Source organism: Sminthopsis crassicaudata, chromosome 2 (assembly GCF_048593235.1).
Source record: "Sminthopsis crassicaudata isolate SCR6 chromosome 2, ASM4859323v1, whole genome shotgun sequence".
NCBI lineage: Eukaryota > Metazoa > Chordata > Mammalia > Dasyuromorphia > Dasyuridae > Sminthopsis > Sminthopsis crassicaudata.
Genome location: NC_133618.1, coordinates 133,695,432 through 133,716,284, shown reverse-complemented (window position 1 = coordinate 133,716,284; position 20,853 = coordinate 133,695,432). Strand labels below are relative to the sequence as shown.

Genomic DNA, 20,853 nt, shown 5'->3' with positions numbered 1-20,853 from the left:
GTGACTATAGATATATTCTAACATGAAAAGTCGTACTTTATTATTTGGATAGAAAAATTAAATTTCTTATGCTTTTCTAATGAATACTTGAGGATGTTTCAGTCAATGGAATCACAGGGATCTTAAGCTAGAAGAGGATCATCTAACTCAGTAGTTCCCAAACTTCTGATCTCAGAACTCTTTGACATAAAAAAATGAGCTCCCTTTCCCATCCTCCATGCCAAGAGCTTTTGTTTATGTAGGTTATATTTAGTGGTGTGTCGGTAAATAACTAGTTCTCCAGAAAAAAAGAAATGTACACACTGCACATTTTTAAGTTTAATTTGCATTATTAACATTTTCTCTATTACTTTCTTAACTTTAGATAATCAACAAAATAAACCAATCCCTGATTTGTAGCATTTATGGATTTCCAAGGTGTAAGTAGTCACACTGGAAATTTAACAGTAAGCTATTGAGAGCTAGTTTGAGCTGGCTCCAGCAGCTGGTTATATCTATTGATATTTGCTGAATTCAAAATGAAAATGTTTTAATATTCTTAAGAAAGTAGTTTTGAACTAAAGGATCTTCTGAAAGGGTCTTGAGGACTTCAGGAATCCCAGGACCATGCATTGAGAACCACTGATATAAAATAACTCCTTCATTTTATTGAGGAAACTAAGGCCTGAGAGACCTTAAATTTAAGTGGCAGAGCCAGAATCTGATCCTTGGTCTTTTGACTTGAAATCCAGTGGTCTCAAACTGATTTCTATTTTCCTAATAACAGAAGTTTACATTTATACATACTTCACAAAACACGTTTCTGTTTTCTTAGTACAAATGCCTCCCCAAATTATTTTACCATAAAATGCCCATAGAGGTTTTCCATAATTTAAATATCAAAAGATGTTTTTAATAATCTCATGGATATTTTTAAAAAAGATTAAAAAGTTGTTGATTAAATTTTGTTGCTTTAATAATAGATACTGAACAATTTTTACCTATCCCAAGGATTTACTTGGGGAAATGTTGAGGGAGGAAATGGAGTCTTCAATGTACCCTAAATTATGCAACACATTATTCAAAGGATATAAGTGAGGAATTTTTTTAAAAAATTGATCAACTGGGACAATTCTGGGGTAATTTGGGGATCTGGTCCTATCCACAAACCAATCTCCAATTGTCTAAGAAATCATGAATAATTATCAAGAACTGAGGTTGGCTCTTTTTTGCTAAAAGAATAGTTCTTCACCTTTGACAAGACAATATATTCTGACTGGAAAATAGGGGTAGAACAGCTCACTTGGTTGAACCTCGTTTTCCCTTTTCCACAGCAGGCCCAGCACTTATTTCCAAAGTTAATATAAGTCCAAATTCTGGGAATGTAGAACTTTGACCAGTCACATATGAGACTATGGAATCATCATATTCATTAATCCTCCACAATCTCAAATTAATATCATCACACTGGAAGCAACACCCATTTGACATCAAAGAAAGGAGCTTTGCATGCCAACAGGATGGGTAGGCTCTGCTGTCTCATGACTTCACAGTATTTGGCTGTTTCATATTTCAAAAAGGATGCAAAAAACAACTTAGCATTTTCATATACCTATTTTATACTCTATGGTGGAACTGAGACCCATATTCTCTCCTTCTTTTGTCATCCTTCCAGGGAAAACTATCCGTGCCTATAACCTGAGGAAAAACACTGAATTTTGACCAAAATTAATACTACCTCTCAAACAGATTATTCTTAACAGGAGCATGGGATACAGTAAGAGTATTATGGAAAATCCAAGAACAAGCAACGGTATCATAGTCCCCCAAGATCTCTGGGAAGAAATCTTGATCCTTTCTCAGGTTCCATCAGCTGTTTTCACCTTGATTGGTCTGTATCATCACTTCTACCCTGTATTGTCAGATCTTGGCCAACAAGTATAATAACAACACTGGGTGAGTAAAACTTCTTGTGTCAGGGGAAAAAAAGCACACAGATAAAGAGCTTTGTTAGAAGAAAAGTCAGCCCATCTACTTCTCTCAGAGCAGGAAACTGGTAACTGCTGAAAGGACATCTCAACAAAGAGGTCACAGAACAGTCTGATGAATACTTCAGAACCTGAAGCTGAGCTCTACCATTCTCAATGAACATAGCCACGGTACCACCCATCCCTTGTCCCTGCTCCAGCAGGTTAAATATGTATTGTCCTGTAGAATGCTTTGCCTGGGGATCCCCACAGAAGTATTTCTGACTCACTGCTGCCCCTCATAATAAGGTTCAGGTCACAGGAGCCCCTTTCCCTTCTCTCTAGCCCTGCTGTGCCTGATTACACATCGGAGGTCCGTATGTGCTCATCATCCAGGTTGTACATAAATGGTTTCTCTTTGGGGTGTTGGGGCTCTGATCGATGTCGTACTCGAGAACTTGACAGCATGGAAGCATCACGTTCCCCAAGTCTGGGCATGAATGGGGAGCCTCCGGAAGTCTCTTCGTCAAGAAGCAATTTTTCCTCTGCTTGTGGGACAGGCGTCCAGGGCTGCCAGGATGAAGCAATGAAGGGCGCTTTGCAGGGAGCTTTCTTCTCTTCCCCAGATGGCCGTCCTCTGCATGGAGTAGAATTAGGCACACCTGAGAAATTGGAGCTTCCAGGCCGGGATAAAGAAATTGATCTAGAGAAGGACATTTCCTGCAGTGGAAGAGGGCAAAATAACAAATATGTATCAATAATATTATGTGTCAGGAATTTAATTTGATAAACATCTCTTTATTAAGCACTTATGTATAGCCCTATCCTAGGTATTACAGATAGAAAACTGAGACAAAATAGACCCTGCTTGCAAGAACACTATAATTAATATAATACATGTTTAATGATAAGATATATCTACAAATAAGCATAATAGAAAATAGTATGACTGAGTGTTCTGGAAAAAACCTAAAAAGGGCATTTTCAGTTGGGGCAATCAGTACAGACTGCATAAAGAAAGTGGCACTTAAAAATTATTTTTGTTTTTAATTTTTATTTTTTATTGGACTTAACAAATGCTTAGTAGAATGGGCATGTGAAGATACATTTTAGAACAAAAAAAGAGAATTTTATACATAGCAGAATAGGAAAAGAAGGCTAAACCTGAAATTGAGGCTCTCACATACTATTTGTTTTTCTTTTAAAGTATAGTGTATCTCAAAAGTCTTAATGCAGCTTAGGCTTATTTAAAGCAATTATTATTAAATAAGCTTATTAAATCTTATTAAGCTTATTAGCACCTAAGCTGCACTACGACTTTTGGGACACTCTAAAATAAGATGAACATGTAGCCTTCCAAGTTGTCCTTGTCTGGCCTTCTTTCTGTTTCTTTTTCCCCATTTTTGGGTGAGACACTTCAAAGACTTGGAAAAAAAAGAGGCAAAAACTGGCAAAAATAAGGAAGGAGAGCAAAAACATGCTGGAGCCAGTTCCTACTAACTCAAGAAAGCCAACTGTTAAATGTTCATGTGAGCATTTACACTGTGGGGAAAATGCTACTAAATGGAACTTAATTAATTGTTTTGCTGATTGTTATCTAGATTTAAGCATTAATAATGCAGAATAATGCAGATTTACCTTTTAAAATTTGTTGTCTACACATTTTTTTTGTTGTGTGTGTATGGTTTTTTTTGTTTTGTTTTGTTTTGTTTTTTTGAGAACCTGTTGTTAAAATTTACCAAAATACCTCTGAAGGAAATTGTACCAATTGTGAGTGACAACATCTATGAATGCATAGAAGTGCAGAGGACAGGATATGATTGTAAAAAAGCTTGTGGAAAAAGGCTAAAACCAGATTATTGAGGGTCCTAAATTACAAGTTCATATCATAGGAATTAGAATTGGATAGGAACTCAGAGAGCAGCTAGTCCAATCCCCTCATTTCACAGAAGAAATAAACTGAGACTGGGAAAAACTAAATGGCTGATAAAATTAGAATTCCTCAAAATCCAAATTCAGTGCTTTCCCCACTATACCACACTTTCTTTGTGCAGTTTATTCCAATCCCCAAGAAAACCACCTCCCCCAACATCTCTATTTTATAACTCCAGGCATCCTCCCAACTTAAACCCAGACAAACTCAATGGCATGTGAAGTCTGGATCCAGAACTGTCTTTTGATCTCAGTGGCAGGTAGGTTTGCTGCAGAATACAGCATAAACATTACATCTTTCCTTTCCTCCAGCTCTCCATAACTACTCTAACCTCTTTCCTTAAAAATAACCCTGAAAAGCCCCAACTGCCCCCCCAAAAAACTCCCCCCAAAAAACTTGCATCTAGACCACTGAAGAAACAAATAAAAAAGAGAACATTCTAATGCTGCAGCTGCATCCTGGGCACAGGCCTCCTGCCTGTCCCCATCATCCAATAAAGCATCCCCCTCAGTAAGCATTATCTTTAATTGGTATTAACTGCATAACAGCAAAGATGTGACTTACTTTAGGATGGCACTTGAGAGCCTGGACAGCTGCACCAATCTCCTTGATCCAGCTGTGCATGTCTTCTGGGCTGTCGGCCTGGAAAACATTTATGGGTTGTGTGAAAGCACTTAAGGACCCAGTTCCTGCCCATTTTCAAGCCTTATATTTAACCTTAGAAGTTCACCCAATCATAAAAACTTAGAGCTGGGAAGGGATCTTGGGATCACAAGATTTAGAGGTCCTTATCTCAGCATCAATGAAAGTAAAAAATATTTTTGATAATTACATTTCTTTGTAATTAAAATTTTTCAATAAGTCAAAATATATTTTTTCTTTCTCCCATCTCTCTCCCTTCAACTGAGAAAGCAAGAAAAATAAAATCCTTTTTACTAATCAAAGCAAAGTCCTTTATTAGCCACATACAAAAAGAATATATTTGAGTTTGTCACTGAGTTAATTAGCACCATAAAATGTCATTTTAAAAAAATGGAAACAGAAACAAATGACACCAAGTGATATCTGCTCATCCCACGAGGGGGCAGCTGGCAGCTTGGGGAAGGGAGGGAGGAAGCAAGCTCAGCAGTCACTGATTGCTTTCCCATCTTTTACTGCCTGAATGACCATGAGCAATCTGAGATTTTTTTCATTTCTAAAACCAAGAGACTGGGCTGGGTGATTTCTAGGGTTCTTTCTGGCTCTGAATCCGAGGCGAGTTTTCTATGACTAATTCATTTTCCTAGAATGTCATCAGATTAAACAAACCATGATCTTTGCCCAAAGGGAATAATAATATTTCCTTGAGACCTCATTTCCATGCTGCTGCAGGTTTAGAACTGAAAAGGACCAACAAGGGTCATTGAGTCCAAAACCTTTATTTTGAAGATAAGGAAACTCAGGCTGAAGAAGTAAGATAATTTGCCTAAGATCACCCTGATGATGAATATCTGGATCAGGATTTGAATACAGAGTCCACTGACTTCAAATCTAGTTCTTTTTCCACTGTGCTGGGACAAACCTCAGAGATGAGCAAATCCAACTCTATCTCTCTCTCTCTTTTTTTTTTTTTTTTTTTTTAAAGAAATAAGAAAATGGAGGTTTAGAGAGATTGAATGATTCAACCAAAGTCACTTGGGTAGTAACAGGCAAAACTAGAACACAGCCCCCCTGATTCCTTCTTCAGTGACTTTTCTGATTATACTATTAAATATTTCTTTCACTTAACTTAGCACCAAGTTATCCTGTACTCACATCTCCTAGTGATTTTGTAGCCTTTTGCCAACTGGAGTAATTTCCATCCACAAACCAAATTCATCTTTGTACTAAGAAAAGAAAAAGGTAGTGGGAGAATACCTCCAGAGAGCCCCCAAAGGATTATATCCAGCCAACATAATTTGTCTCATGGATTAGAAGAGTAAAAGATAATTTTCATTTGGGGGCTCCTTCCAATTTTAAGTTCTAGGTGCCTAGAATTTCACCTTCACTTTGCCCTCTCTGTATAATCCCCATTTTGAAAAGCCCATTTGTAGAATACATTCAATCCCAAACATCTCAACATGAATGAATTGATGATATTCCTTATTTCTGGGACAGCATGACTAGGTCCCAATTAATTCAAATAATGAATCCCACAAAGTGATTGCATGTATTCTAATGTGTACTATCTGGGGTTATAATTATGTAACATTTAAAAATAAAACATAAATTATATGTTAGATAATAGTAGAGATTTATAAGAGCTTTAAGGATTGAAAAGCATATTACCTATAGCATTTGATCATTACAATGGCTCTGTGAGGTAGGTGCTCATCCCCAATTTATCAATGGAAAAACTGAGGCAGAGAAAGGTTAAGTGATATGCCCAGAGTGTATAGCTAGCATAGATTCTGAAGAAACAAACACAAAAACTGAGATGAGGTCTCCCTAGGTTTAGAGATGTCTGAAAGTAGGATTATCACCTCCCTATTTAATGTCTTTTATATAACATAATTTAAGATTGTGTTATTTTTTGAGATTGTGGCTCTCTCAAACCACTAAAACACCAAGATCCTTCTTCATAATTAACTATTGTCTACTCAGTTCCTTCATTCAGTACTTGTATGGGTGATTTTCAGAATTACAGTGTAACATTTGTCCATATTAAATCTCAACATAGCAGATTGAGTCCATTATTTTACTCTATTAAATAAAATCTTTTTGGATCCTGAATTTGCCACCCAACATGTGGGTGATCTCTTCTAGCTCCCTGAGGGATAATTTGATAAGCATACCAATCCTATTACCATCTGAGGTCACTGATAAAAAAAAAGGAAGGGGATCAAGAATAGAGCCTTGCATTATACTTATTTGTGAATTTGTCTTATTCTCCAATTAGGCTGTAAAGTCCATTTAGACTTTGAAAAGACCATGAAATATCTAAACACTCAACACTTAGATGCCTGAACACTGAGATCTAAAATACTCAGTGCCCAACACTGTTGTATATGTATATACACATACCTATGTATAATGTGTGTGTGTATATAATGTATATACATGTACTACATGTGTGATTACATTACATTAATAATATACCGGTACAGAGCTTCAACCCTGACAAAACATGTTCCATATATCATGACTTGAAAGCCACAATAACCCTGCAAAGTAGGAGCATTTTTATTCTCATTTTATTGAGACTGGCATTATTATTCTTATTTTAGACATGAAAAAAACTCAGTTTGTGACTTGCTGATGTGAACCAGAGGTTAATGTCAGGTTTTCCTGACTCCAGCATTCTTACCTATAAAGTCATCCTACATCAATAAATTTCCAAATAAACTCTTGATATTGAAACAGATGAGGAGGCTACTAAAGCATAGATAGCATAAGGGTAGAATGAACAGACACTAGATACATTTCTTTCCCTATAAGATTCTAAAATTTCTTATATTAGAGTATGGCTGGAAAATGGCCAAATATGTTATGGTTGAATACTTAATAGAATATGGTGCCATAAAATATGATAAATATGAATAGAGAAAAATAGGATAAAACTTATATCAAGTAATATTAGCAAAGCAGTAAAAATAGAATCAGAACCACAATTATACATGAAAAAAGAAAATAAAGCTGCCCGAACTCAGCTGAATTTGAAAATACTTCAGCAAAAACATATCGCATATACAAAGATCTAAGACAATTCTAAAAAGCTCATAATGGAAAATCTATTCACATTCAGAGAAAGAACTATGGAATCTGAATGCAGATCAAAGCATATTTTCATTTTTTATGTTTTTTTCATTTCTCATTGCTTTTCTCTTTTTATTCTGATTTTTCTTTCACAACATGACTGTGAAAATATGTTTGATACGATTGTACATGTATACCCTCTATCAGATTTCTTGCTACCTTGGGGAGGGGGAAGAGAAGGAGAAAAAGTTAGAACTTAAAATCTTATAAAAATAAATGCTGTAAATTATCTTTATGTGTAAATAGAAAAAATGCTATTAAAAACATTTTGCATGATTGTTTTGATTTTTTTTCTGTTAATGTACTTGCTTCTGCTCTGTAGAACCAAGATATTTGTTCTTTTTTGTAAGTTTACTTTAAGTTTGAAAAGCATATTACACATTTCATTTGATCCTTACAATGGCCCTTCGAGGAAGATGATCATCCCTGTTTTACCACTGAGAAAATTGAGACAAAAATTTGAAAAGTTTGCTCTGAGGTCCAGAAATATACAACCAAATTGACTCATAGAGGGGTTTGTATTGGAAAACTCTGGCCATCAAGAAAGACACATAATAATCTCTGTCAGCTTGGAAAATGGTAATAATAAGAATGTTGGCATTGATAAAGCACTTTAAGTTTAAAACAACATTTTATATAAATTATCTCATTTAAGTTTCAACGATTTTATAAGGAAGATTGCTCAAGGATTAGTATTTCCATTTTACAGATGGAAATTGTGGTTCAGAAAGAAGATGCTCCAAATCACTGTTATAATATAACAAAGAGATGATCTGAACTCACATCTTCTAAGGCCAGGACTGTGTCCTCTATGCCATACTAGATGGAAGAATAGTAGTTGGAGGTTTAAGCCTGGAAGCACAGACCCTGGATAGAAGGCTGTTTTTCCAAAGGCAAATGCCAGGCAGGAATTTGAAGCTCCTGTGACTGGGGCAGGAGATGGGAGAGAGCCAACACTGGGTGGAGAAGGGGAACCTCTGGCTGAACAGCAAGTGCCCAGACAATGGCTTTCTCTGTGCAGCTGGGCTGTGCACCTGGCCCTGAAACAGGGCACTCTGGGCTTCTGCCCTCCTATATAGAACTAACGTCCACATACAGAGTTATGGTTAAAAATAAACCAGATAAGAGAAGTGAAATCACTGGTCAGTTCTCCTTTTCTCTGCTTAGTTAGAATCCAGTGGCTGACATCAGCTGAATACAAACTCACATTCTCCAGTACAGTGGTTCAGCCTGTTTTTATTTTTGTGTGGTTGGGAAGTTTGGGGCAAACATCCTGTTAGGAGATAATGCGACCAAGAATATGTCAGGTGCTAAATTTACTATTTAGACACTTAGAACGCAAAAAGAGAAAGCAGAGAAAAGAATGAGGTTCACTTAATCCTAAGCTATTAAAACCCTACTAAAGGGCATCTTACCTGGATATAGAAGGTCCGGGAGCTTGTTATTATTTCAAATAAGTTGTCTCTCATTAAGAGATCTCTAGACATAAAGACAGAGAACAGAATTTAACAAAAAATATGCTAGAATAACTACAGGAGACTTAGCTTCTCTTAGATATTCATGACTAGTGGTTATCTACCATCTATCTCTTAAAAAGAGGGACTTATTAGAAAAGTATTCAAGAAAAAAATTTCAAATATCAGAATACCTTTATTCAACCAATCAGGATTCTCTCCAAGCAACAGGAGTTCTAAACCTTTCTTGTTCATGAATTCTTTATTAAGTCTTATAAAACCTCAAGACTCCTACAAACTATTGTCTATATTCAGAAATGAAGGAAATGCTAAATGTCAGGTTAGTGGGGAAAAAAATATGAATTTTTTTTCTATTCAGGTTCCCTTAAATGGGTCAGTGGACCACAGGTTAAGAATCCTGAGACCACCCTGGGCCCACAACCTGTCTAATTTTTCTTCAAGTTTTCTTTTAAAAATATCAATTTAACAAACATCAACAAACATGAACATGTTCTTATACAAAGAACAGGAAAAGAAGACAGTATATTTGACAAAAGAGCAGATAGGTGGTATATTGGATAAAGAGTTGGGTCTGGAGTCAGGAAGGCTCATCTTTCTGAATTCAAATCTGTCCTCAGACACTTACTAGCTCTGTGACCCTGGACAACTCACTTAACCTTTTTATTTCAGTTTCCTCTTCTATAAAGTGAGCTGGAGAAGAAATGGTAAAAAAACTCCATAACTTTGCCAAGAAAATCCTACATTGGGTCACAACAAATTACACATAACTGAAATGTCTGAATAACAACAAAATACTTGATTGTGAAAAATCACTCTAGATGTTTTGGTTTCAGTTTTTATACATTTCAGATTTAATATATTTCATAGAGTAGTAATTCGAGAATAGCTCTTTCTGGTCTCCTTTTGAATTTCCTTCTGCCTTCTTCTGTATAGTTTTCAACTATTTCATAGGAGCGCCTTTGTTTTATTTTTGCATTTCTCATTAACACCCCCTCCATTCCTCAATATGTCTCCCATCACTCAAAGTTCTCTCAATTAACAAGTATGATGAATCAAAAAAAACAAAGCAAGAACAAAAACAAAAACCAGCTCTAACCATTAATTAGTCATGTCTAGAAATGTATGGTATATTCTATGCCTATAGTCCTTGACCAAAAAATAGACTTAAGCTTTATCAATATTTTTCTGGTTGTAAGTGGTCATTGATCAAACATTCAGAATTCTTTTCCTTTTAAATATTATAGTCATCTGGTTCTTCTCACTTCATTCTTTATTAGTTCATCTAAATGTCTCTAGGTTTCTCTGAATCTCCTTTTGTTATGGTACAATAATATACTATTATATTAATATACCATAACTTGTTCTCTCATTCCCCCATTGGTGAACATTCTTTTATTCCAATTCTATTCTACAACAACAACAAAAAAATGCTTATAATAATTTCTTTTGTACATATTCACCCTTACCCTTTGTCTTTGATCAACTTGGAATATGTCACTAGTAATGGTATTATTAGGTCAAATCACTATACAGTTAGTGATTATTGAGATATATTTCTGAACTGTTTTTAACCATGGATGGACCAATTGAACCAACAGTACTTAAAGGTGCCTATCCTTGCACAGGTCCTCCTACAATTGCAATCTTCTATTTTAGCCATCATCACCAATCTGACTGGTATGAAATGGAACCTCAGAATTGTTTGAATTTTACATTTCTGTTATTATTAGTGATATGGAATATTTTTAATATGGGTTTTTGATTTCTTTAGAATTGCCTATTCATATCACTTGATCATTTATTTACTAGGAAATGGTTCTTGTTATATCATTATATCAGTTGCCTATTTATCTTGGATATCAAAGGTTTGTTGTTTTTTAAGCAAAGGAATTTGCTGCAAAGATTTTCCTTAAAATCTCTGTTTACCTTTTCATTCTAAATGCACTAAATTTATTTTGCAAAAATATCAACAAAGCTGTTAATATGATTTCCTCTGATCCTCCCTATCCCTACTTTGGTCAAGAACTCTTCCTTTTCCATAGTTGTGAAAAATGTTTCCTTCTAGTCAACTTCACTTTGTTTTATGACATGACTTTTTATATGTAGTTGAATAAAAAAAAAAAAAAAAAACAACAACAACAACCAACTAACTCTCGGTAACATCCCCAACAAGAAGTTGGAAATGTTCTTATACGCTATTATTGATAGAACAGTTTCATTTAGCTATTGAACAGTTTTAATTAATCATTAGGAAAGCTTTTCTATATAAAATTATTGACTAAATTAAGGATAGAAAGGATTAAAAGAGATAACATTGACAGCTCTGATAATATTTTTGCAAAATAAAATTAGTGCAGTTAGAATTCAAAGGAAAATAGTGACCAGAAGAAAACCTTTGCAATAATAATAATAATAATAATAATAATAATAATGATAATAATAATATCCAAGACATGTAGGGAATCGACCAAATCTTCCTCTTTATAATCTTCACCCATTAGTTCTAGTCAAATCAAATCCTACCAAGAAGTGATTAGGACTAATTATGAGGCATGACATTATGAGGACATTATGTCCTCCTTGAAGACAGCATATTTGTCTTATAGCATTTTGGTTCCTCATAGGTCAGCACAGTGACCTTCCCATAAGAGGTATTTAAGGAATGTTTATTGAACTAAATTGATGATTAAGAGGCTTAACTCTGGCTCTCAGGACACTTATAGGCTAGTTGGTAAGATAAGATTAATGAAATAATTATAAGGCCATATATAAAAAATAGATTCATAAGATCACAGATTTAGAACTTAAAGGGACTTCAGAGATGGTCCAATAAAACCCTCTCATTTTATCAATAAGGAAACTAAAGTCCAGAGAAGTTCCTTGTGCAGGAAGTAGCTGAGTTGGTGTACATACACATATCTAGTAGTTCTCTTTACTGAATTGTTGAATGCAATTGTTAAATAAATTCAAGTATGAGAGTCTGAGTTATAAGCTAAATGTTCTAGAAATTAAGAAAAAAGAGTGAAATCTGACAATTTCAAAAGATTCATAATGAAAAACATTATCCTCCTCCAGAGAGAAAACTGATGAACTCTGAGTGCAGATTAAGGCATACTTTTTCCTTCTTTATTTTACTTGATTTTTTTTAACATGACTAATATGGAAATATGTTTTGTGTGACTTCATGCAAATAATGGGTATCGTATTTCTTGCCTTCTCAATGGTAATGGAGGAAGAGAGAGAATATAAAACTGGAAAGAAAAAAAATTATAATAAAAAAGAAAAAGGCAAGGTCAGTGTGGGCTGAAGTTGCTGGAGAAGATTTCATAGAAAAAGCTGGATTGGATTTGGGTTTTAAAAGCAATTCCCGGGAATTGATGGGAAAATAAGAATGTTTCAGGCATGAGGTACAGCATAAAACAAGTCATTGAATAAACTACCAGTGGGAGTCCCCCAAATGGATATTAAGTAAGTGGGACTTACATATTCATTATCAGCCCATATATGAGAACCCCAAGATTCTTTGATTTAAAAACCTTCCTGCAGGCAAAGTTTCCTCAACTGTAAAATTAAGATTATTATAATACTTAACTCGCAAGCTTTTTGTGAGAATCAAATGAAATAAATTTTTAAAGGGACCTGCACAGTGTCTTGCACACAGTAGGTTATTAATAAATGCTTATTCACTTCATTTATAGAATGGTTTGTCTTCTTCCACATATCCTCTCTCCCCAGGACCACATGCTGTCTTTCTCAGATATCTTTCCCTTCATGACTCAATTTTAATCAGGTGCTGCCCTACATGTGGGTTCTCCTTAGTGTAAGTTCTCAGCTCACACAGTCCATCTCATTCTGCATCATTTTTAAACAGGTTAAACCATAATAAAAATTTGGGGGGATGAGGTCCAGGAGGAAGGTATTCACACTGAGATTTGTCCTAAAAATAGCTGGATCTCATACCCCAATAAGGGTTGCTTTGCCAGTACCTAATCTCTCTAATTCTAGTCCTGGAGTTTGCTAATTCGGGATAATGCAGATTTGGATCTGCTCCAGGGAAGATTTAGAGCCAAAGGGTAAAGCATAAGCATGATTCTTGGACATTCCTTGTATCCCCAGAATTACTTAGACTTTCTAGGGATCCCAATATCTAGGTATGACCCAGAACCAGGACAAAGAGCATACTCTGGGTCCTCTTGCACTATTCTGGAATGAATCAAGACCTTTGGGTCAAAATTGAAAATGATTTTTGGACCAAGGCATTCCCAGCTATGAAATTTCAAACTAGAGCTACTTAAAAATCATCCTAACTTGTTATGTTTTGTGTCTGAAGTTTTCCTGCTACTGGAGAATTGTCTTTACATAGTATATACCTGGCAAGTCTATACTTTACCAGCCTTAGTGGCTATTTTGTAATTTCCTGGTCTATGCAATATTTCCTTCCAAAGTGTGACCCTGTTTAAAGACATCCCTACACAAAAGTAATCTCTCTGCTACCCTGACTTCTGCTATTACACTGTAGATTGAAAATAGTTGCAGACTAATCAGGATTCCAATTTGCCACAATGATCACCATCTCTCCTCCCCCAATCCCATCCCCCTTAGAAAGTTAAGTGTCAAGGATGTTTGGAAGCACTATTGCTTATGACAGGACTGCTGACTAAGCTCCTGAACCCTACATTAATTCATCTTCTCCCACAGCACAAAATGGAACCATCTCATACATTCTAAAAATACATATATTCATTCTTCTTTCATTTTGTAAGACTTCCTTACATGGAATATCTGTGAACAACCCAGTCATTACAAAAGTGTAGGATTCTGAGATAATGAGGGTGAAGAGAAAAAACTAATGAAAAGCTCAGAAAAGAGGGTCACCAATGTCTAGGAAAAACCATCTGGATGAAAGGTTTTTGACAATAGATGATCAACAGTTAATATTCTGAGAGCAACAAAATATATGAAGAAAAATCTATGTTGGGCCCTCAAAGGAGGAAAGGGTCTCATAAATTGGCAGGAAAAGGACAACTGAGTTAGGCACTAAAGAATATGTGAATTCAATAGGTGAGAAGTGGCAGAGGCCCAGGGCATATACAGAGCATGGGCGCTACAAAGTGCAGGGGATGTGCAGGGAGTCCTCCAGATGTTAGACAGCAGAATCATAGATTTAGAACTGGAAGGGTCCTTAGAGCTCATTTAACCTAAACTCCTCATTTCACAGAGAGTAAATTGAGTTGTAGTGGAACTTACACAAATAATAAGTGGCAGGGCTAGGCTTCAAAGCAAGATCATCTGGCTCTAAAGCTAAAATTCTTTCCACTATTCCTTATGAAAACAATACAGTAAGCAGAAGTATGTCTGAATGGGTAAAGGGCTTCAAATACCAGATTAATAAATGCAAAGTTAACTTGGTAATAATAAAAGTGATATATTTATATTGCACAAACTACATGTAAAGCTCTATGCTAAGCACTTTACAATTATTACCTTATTTGACCTTAAAACCACTCTGGGAGGCAGGTGCTATTTTTATCCCCATTTCACAAATGAGGCAAAAGGAGATTAAATAACATGCCCAATGTCAAACAGCTATTAAGCTATTGAAATTTGAACTTGGATCTTCCTGACTCCAAGCTCAGCTGAAAATTTCTTTTGTTTCTCTCTCTCTCTTTTTTTTTTTAATCAAGCTTTTAATTTTCAAAACACATGCATAAATAGTTTTCAACATTCACTTTTGCAAAACTTTATGTTCCAAATATTTTTCTCCCTTCCTTCCCCCTATGCCCTCTCCTAGATGGCAAGTAATATAGGTTAAACATGTGTAATTCTTCTATACACATTTCTACAATTATGCTACACAAGAAAAATCAGATAAAAGAAAAACAATGAGAAAAAAAAAAAAAACAAAAGGCAAGCACCCTCTGGGTGTAAATGGCTCTCTCCATCACAAGATCATGGAACTAGCCTGAATCACCTCACTGTTGAAAAGAGCCACATCCTTTGGAATTGATCATTGTATAAACTTGTTGCTGTATACAATGACCTTCTGGTTCTACTCATTTCACTCATGTAAATCTCTCCAGGCCTTTCTGAAATCTTCCTCCTGATAATTTCTTACAGAGCAATAATATTCTACAACATTCATATACCATAATTTATTCAGCCATTCTTTAACTGATGGAAATCCACTCAGTTTCCAGTTCCTTCCCACTACAAAAAGGGCTGCCACAAACATTTTTGCATATGTGGGTGGCTTTCCCTTTTTTATTCTCTTTGTGGGATACAGGACCAGCAGAAACACTGCTGGATCCCAGGGTATACACAGTTTGATAGTGCCTAAAAATAAACAGGAAAGAGAAAATTCCTGAGTAGGGGGATGACAAGGCTCAAAAGTGTGATGTATATAAAAAAATTGATTGCAAGAACTCCATCTAGTCCTTCTTCCTCATATTTCAGGTAAAGAAAAAGAACAAAGGGGGATTTAAGTGACTTGCCTGAGATCACAAAGGCAGTAATTGTTAGAAGGTAGGATTTTCACCAAAGTCCAGTGACTCTGATGAACCAATTCCTCTATTTTTGTCTGCCTGCATTATTTATTTCCTTCACAGGTTAATTGTACACTATTTCAAAGTCTGATTCTTTTTGTACAGCAAAATAACTGTTTGAACATGTATACATATATTGTATTTAACTAATACTTTAACATATTTAACATGTATTGGTCAACCTGCCATCAGGGGGAAGGGGTGGGGGAAAGGAGGGGAAAAGTTGGAACAAAAGGAAACATTTGTCAGTGTTGAAAAATTACCCTTGAATATATCTTGTAAATAAAAAGCTATAATAAAAAGAAAGAAAGAAAAAAATCCACTGACTCTGGAGCCTATGATCATTCTATGCCTAGCTTGTTGCTCTGCACACAGTAGGTGTTTTATGTATGTTGAATTAAAATAATGCCCTTCTGGTCTCAGACATTTAACACTTCCTAGCTGTGTGACCCTGGGCAAGTCACTTAACCCCAGCCTAAAAAAATAAAATAAAATAAAATAATGCCCTTCAAAGCATACTCTCTCTGTATTTCATACCACAGAAGCCAACTTTTCTTGGATTCGGATATAACAAGAACCCTTGAGTTATCTCACTTTGGTCAGTCAACAAGCACTAAATACACGCTATGGGCCAGATATGGGCATACTATAATAATAGGGCATACAAAGACAAAACAAAAAAACTGTTTTAGTTCTAAGAAGTTCATAGAATGAGGAGACCAAAAACATGCAAACTACATACAAACAATATACAGAATAAAGATAATCATTAGAAGGAAGGCCTAGCATTAAGGGGAATTGAGAAAGGCTTCTTGTAGAAGGTAGGATTTGAGCAGGATTTGATGGAAGTGAGGACGGCCAGGAGTCAGAAATGAGAAGGGAGAGAATTTCAGGCATGGAGGATAGTCAATGAAAATTCTCAGCACTGGAAGTATGTTGTTTGAGGAACAACCAGGAAATTAGATTCCTGGATTACATAGTACTTGGAGAAGAGTATAGTGCAAGAAGATAGAAGACACTTTTATTATTAAGGGCTTTTAAAACTGAATTATTATCATTATTATTAATTAAAGACTTTAAAAAACCAAATAGAGATGATTTTATGAGGTATGACTGCCACAGCCTTGTGGAGGCAAGGATCAGACTTCTACTTTAGGAAGATCATTTTGACAGCAGAGTAGAGGAAGGGAGGGACATGAGACAGGGAGACACCATCAGCAGGCTATTGCAATAGTCCAGTTGTGAGGTAATGTGGCTGCACTATGGTGATGGTATTGTCAGAGGAAAGAAGGAAACAGAGATAAGAGATGTTAAAAGGTAGATCTGAGGACTTGGCAACAGATTATAATTGTATTTATTATATATGATTATATCATATTATATATAACATATATTATAATATGTATTCTACTAGTTTTAGATTACAAGAGAAGAGTGAGGATTGAAGGATTACACTTAGGTTTGAGCTTGGGTGATTGGGAGGATGATGAGGTCCTCAACAGTAAAAAGAAAGTTAAGGAGTGCTTAGGTGGCCTTAAGGTACTTATGGGATAGCCATTTAAAGATATCAAATGGGTAGTTGCAGATGTGAAAGTGAAGGTCAACAAAGAGATAAGGACTGAGAATCTTCTACATAGAGATAACTGACTCCATGGAAATAAATAAGATCAAGTGAAAGAGTATGGAGGAGAAAGAGAAGATGACTAAGGGATACCCAACATTAGTGGATCCTACTTGGATTTCAGAAAAGGAGATTGAGAAGGAATGTTTAGTTAGGTATCATTACAGAGTTTTTCTCTCATTAAAAAACAAACAAGAGGACAAACCAATCTTCCCTTGATCATGATATTTCTTCAAATAATCATTTCTATCTTTCTTGGTCTTAACTGTTGAATATCTAAGAAAAGTAGACTTTACTTTCCTACCTCCACTTCCTTTCCACCCATTCACCCTTCATCATTTGAGTTTTATCTGTACCATCCTCCTCTATCAGCAATTAATCAAGCAGAGTTAATAGTTACCCGGATTTGACCAGACATTCATGAGTCTTGAGTACATCTTTTAGAAGGATGGTTCGCAGCGGATCTCTGTCCTGGGGAGAGAGACAAAATAAGGTGGGATAAGTCTATCTATTTGTTGCTTGGTGACAGGGATCTCCAAATCTACGTAGAATGAAAAGCAACAAAGTTCAACCATGAATATGACCTCAGAAACTCAGAACTCTGGAGCAAGTTATTTCATCTCTTTCACCTCAGTTTTCTCATCTGTAAAATGGATCTTAATGATTCTTTCCATCCCTATATCCTATATGAATTCCTGACATGTATGGGAAATTTGAGAAGGAAGCAGACAACATGGTACCCTTTGTAAACGTGAGGAGACTAGGGATAGAAATTTGTGTTTTGGAGGGGCAACTGAGAGAGAACATGGGGCAATTGTCTATGTTCATGCTTGTGATGACAGTATGACTGTAATTCATGTGCCTCCAAATTTACGTAGGATTCTTTTGCGGGGTCCCACTACTCACCTGTTCACACTTGTAGTAGGACAGGGAGAAATCATCAAGAGCAAAGAAACGACGTTTCCAGTTCTTTCTCTGAAACAGAACAGACAGAGATGGATGTCTCTTTGTACATTGCTCCCTGCAGGAATCTTATCCTATCCTTAGGTGGCAGGTTCTAAGATACTAGTGTTAAGTATAGCATTTTATTTGAAGTAGCAAGTTTTGTCATTTACTAGCCTTGTAACTTTGGGTAAGTTGCTTTATACCTATCTGGGCCTCAGTTTCCTGATATGTAAAATGAGAATAATACTAGCACTTAAATCATAAGTTGTGGTGAAGGTGAAATGAAATTATCTATTTTTGCCTTATAAATGTTAATGGACTATACCAATTTTATATAATGTTATGGCTAATAATAATTATTATATATAAATCATAATTCTATGCATAATATAAGATTACAAATATTATTATTATTATTATGGTTAAGCTTATGGGGTATTTTGACTCCAAAACAAGATAATGGATATAAACCTTAAAAGGCTACACAAATATTAGAGTGAAGAGGAGGAAAAAGATGGAGAAGAAAAGGAAAAAGAAGAATCCTTAATCTTCCAGGGAATATTGGCTTTTTTGATTATAGATTTAATATTCTGAACGTTTTAGATAAAAAAATTCTTACATAGGTTGACATCTCATTCTGTCATAATTTTTTTCTCTCTCCACAAGTTTGTATGGTACAGCAATTCAATAAACATTTATTAAGTGTCTTACTATATGTCAGGCACTGTGGTAAGTGTTTGGCAAAAGGTAGTCCCTGACTTCAAGGAACTTACAATCTAATGAGGGAGGCAACATGCAAACAAACATTTACAAAGCAAGCTATATTCAGCATAAATGGGAAAGTAATGGAATTAAAAAGAGTTAGGGAAGGCTTCTTCTAGAAGTTGGGATTTTAGTTGGGGCTTAACAAAAGCCAGGGAGGTCAGTAGTCAGAGTGGAGGAATGAGGGCATTCCAGGTATCGGGGATAGCCAGAGAAAAGAGAGAGAATGTCCTGTTTATGGAACAGCCAGGAGGTCAGTGTCATTGGATTGAAGAATACATAGTGGGGAGAAAGGTGTAAGAAGACTGGAAAGGTAGGAGGGGGCTGGGTTATAAAGGGCTTTGAATGGCAGAGTTTGGCCAGAGTTTTGGCCCTTACCACATTCCCCTGTTTCACACAGTAGCCACTCTTAAGGACAGGTGGCCCAGGGGGGGCTCGGCATCCTGAAGTGGGAATGTAGCTCTGAGACCTTCGGAGGATAGCATGGTGACCTTGCACACCTGCCTCTGTCCCATCTCCGCCATTCTACAAAAGAACAGTCAATATCTTTTTCTCATCCTGCAAACCTCTACCTTAACCCTTTTACCCATTTCCTACCCCAGTCAGATGCTTGGATTTCCCCGTAAAAACAAAGCTTTCTCTTACTGCTAAGAGAAGACTATTGTCTCAGAGAGTTCATTCAGAACTGGGAAAACAGAAAGGAGCAAACAAAAGAATTGTTTGTGTACTTCTACATCTAAATACATAAATATATGTATCATCTAATTATATATGTATACATATATACACATACATGTTTTCATATACATATGCAAGTGTATATATATATATATATATATATATACATATATATGTATGTATGTATACACACATATAGCCCAAATTTGTGTCTTTATAATCTAACCACTGGAGGGCAGGGTAGAGAAGGGAGGACAAGGTGACAGATAAGAGAGGGAAGGAAGCCCAGCATGTTCTCAGTTTGGCCCTTTTCCTCTGTCTCTAATCTCACTAGTCTAGTACTAGTCTAGTATGGTATTAAGTACTAGAACTAGTCTGAGGCAGTTAGGTTGCATAGTAGATAGAGCATTGGACTTGGAATAAAGAGACTTGAGTTCAAATTCTCCCTAAGACTCTTACAAGCTATATATGACATTGGACACATAACCTAATTGTTGCCTACCTCAGTTTCCCCAAATGTAAAATGAGAATAATAATTACACCTATCTCTCAGGGTTGTTGTGAAGATCCAATGTTTGTAAAGCACTTTGCAGAGCTTAACATGCTACATAAATGTTATATTTTGTTACTGGTATTCTATTTGGTTTCATGGACTATATTCTAACATAGCAGTTAAAACAAGAGGATTAGTAATTCTCTCTTTCATCAATGTAGAGCCCCATTATCTCCACATCTCCACTAATGATAGCCACTTCATAGCAATCATTTTCCAAGTGCTAGGGAAAATCTTAGATCTTAAAGATCAGGGTTCTCTTGCCCACAAAACACTATCTATGGATCCTCTGAATCATTAATCTAAGACATCATTTCAAGACATAATCCAAAACACATTTCTTTGCATATGTCAAATCAATGACATCATACCCTTGGTTTTCTCAATCAGGAGCCCCATCCCCACCCCCCAATCTGCTATACCTGGTTGATGGGTGTGTGTACCACAACTCCACCAATGATCTCTGTCTTATATGCCACCTGTGGCTTTTTTTCTGAGGACTGAGGAATTGCTGGACTCTTGGCAACCTCAGTAGCCAGAGGCAAGTTCCCCACTTTGGGCACCTGGAAGAGGAAGCACAGAAAAATTTAGTATAGAAGATAGCAGTAAATGTCAGAACTGAGA

The 20,853-nt window shown here is 35.9% G+C and overlaps 1 protein-coding gene across 1 annotated transcript in view; it reads right to left on the bottom strand.

Annotated features, from left to right (window-relative positions):
• Positions 1–306: 306 nt before the first annotated feature.
• Positions 307–20,853, bottom strand: part of PLEKHA2 (pleckstrin homology domain containing A2) — a 120,513-nt gene continuing 99,966 nt past the window's right edge. The window contains exons 6-12 of the mRNA XM_074287298.1: positions 20,652–20,792; positions 19,377–19,523; positions 18,198–18,266; positions 17,692–17,762; positions 9,069–9,132; positions 4,444–4,521; positions 307–2,666 (exon numbers count right to left, since the gene is read on the bottom strand). Of these exons, the coding sequence (XP_074143399.1) occupies positions 2,307–2,666; positions 4,444–4,521; positions 9,069–9,132; positions 17,692–17,762; positions 18,198–18,266; positions 19,377–19,523; positions 20,652–20,792 (930 nt within the window). The 3' untranslated portion in view covers positions 307–2,306. The remainder of the gene's footprint in view (positions 2,667–4,443; positions 4,522–9,068; positions 9,133–17,691; positions 17,763–18,197; positions 18,267–19,376; positions 19,524–20,651; positions 20,793–20,853) is intronic.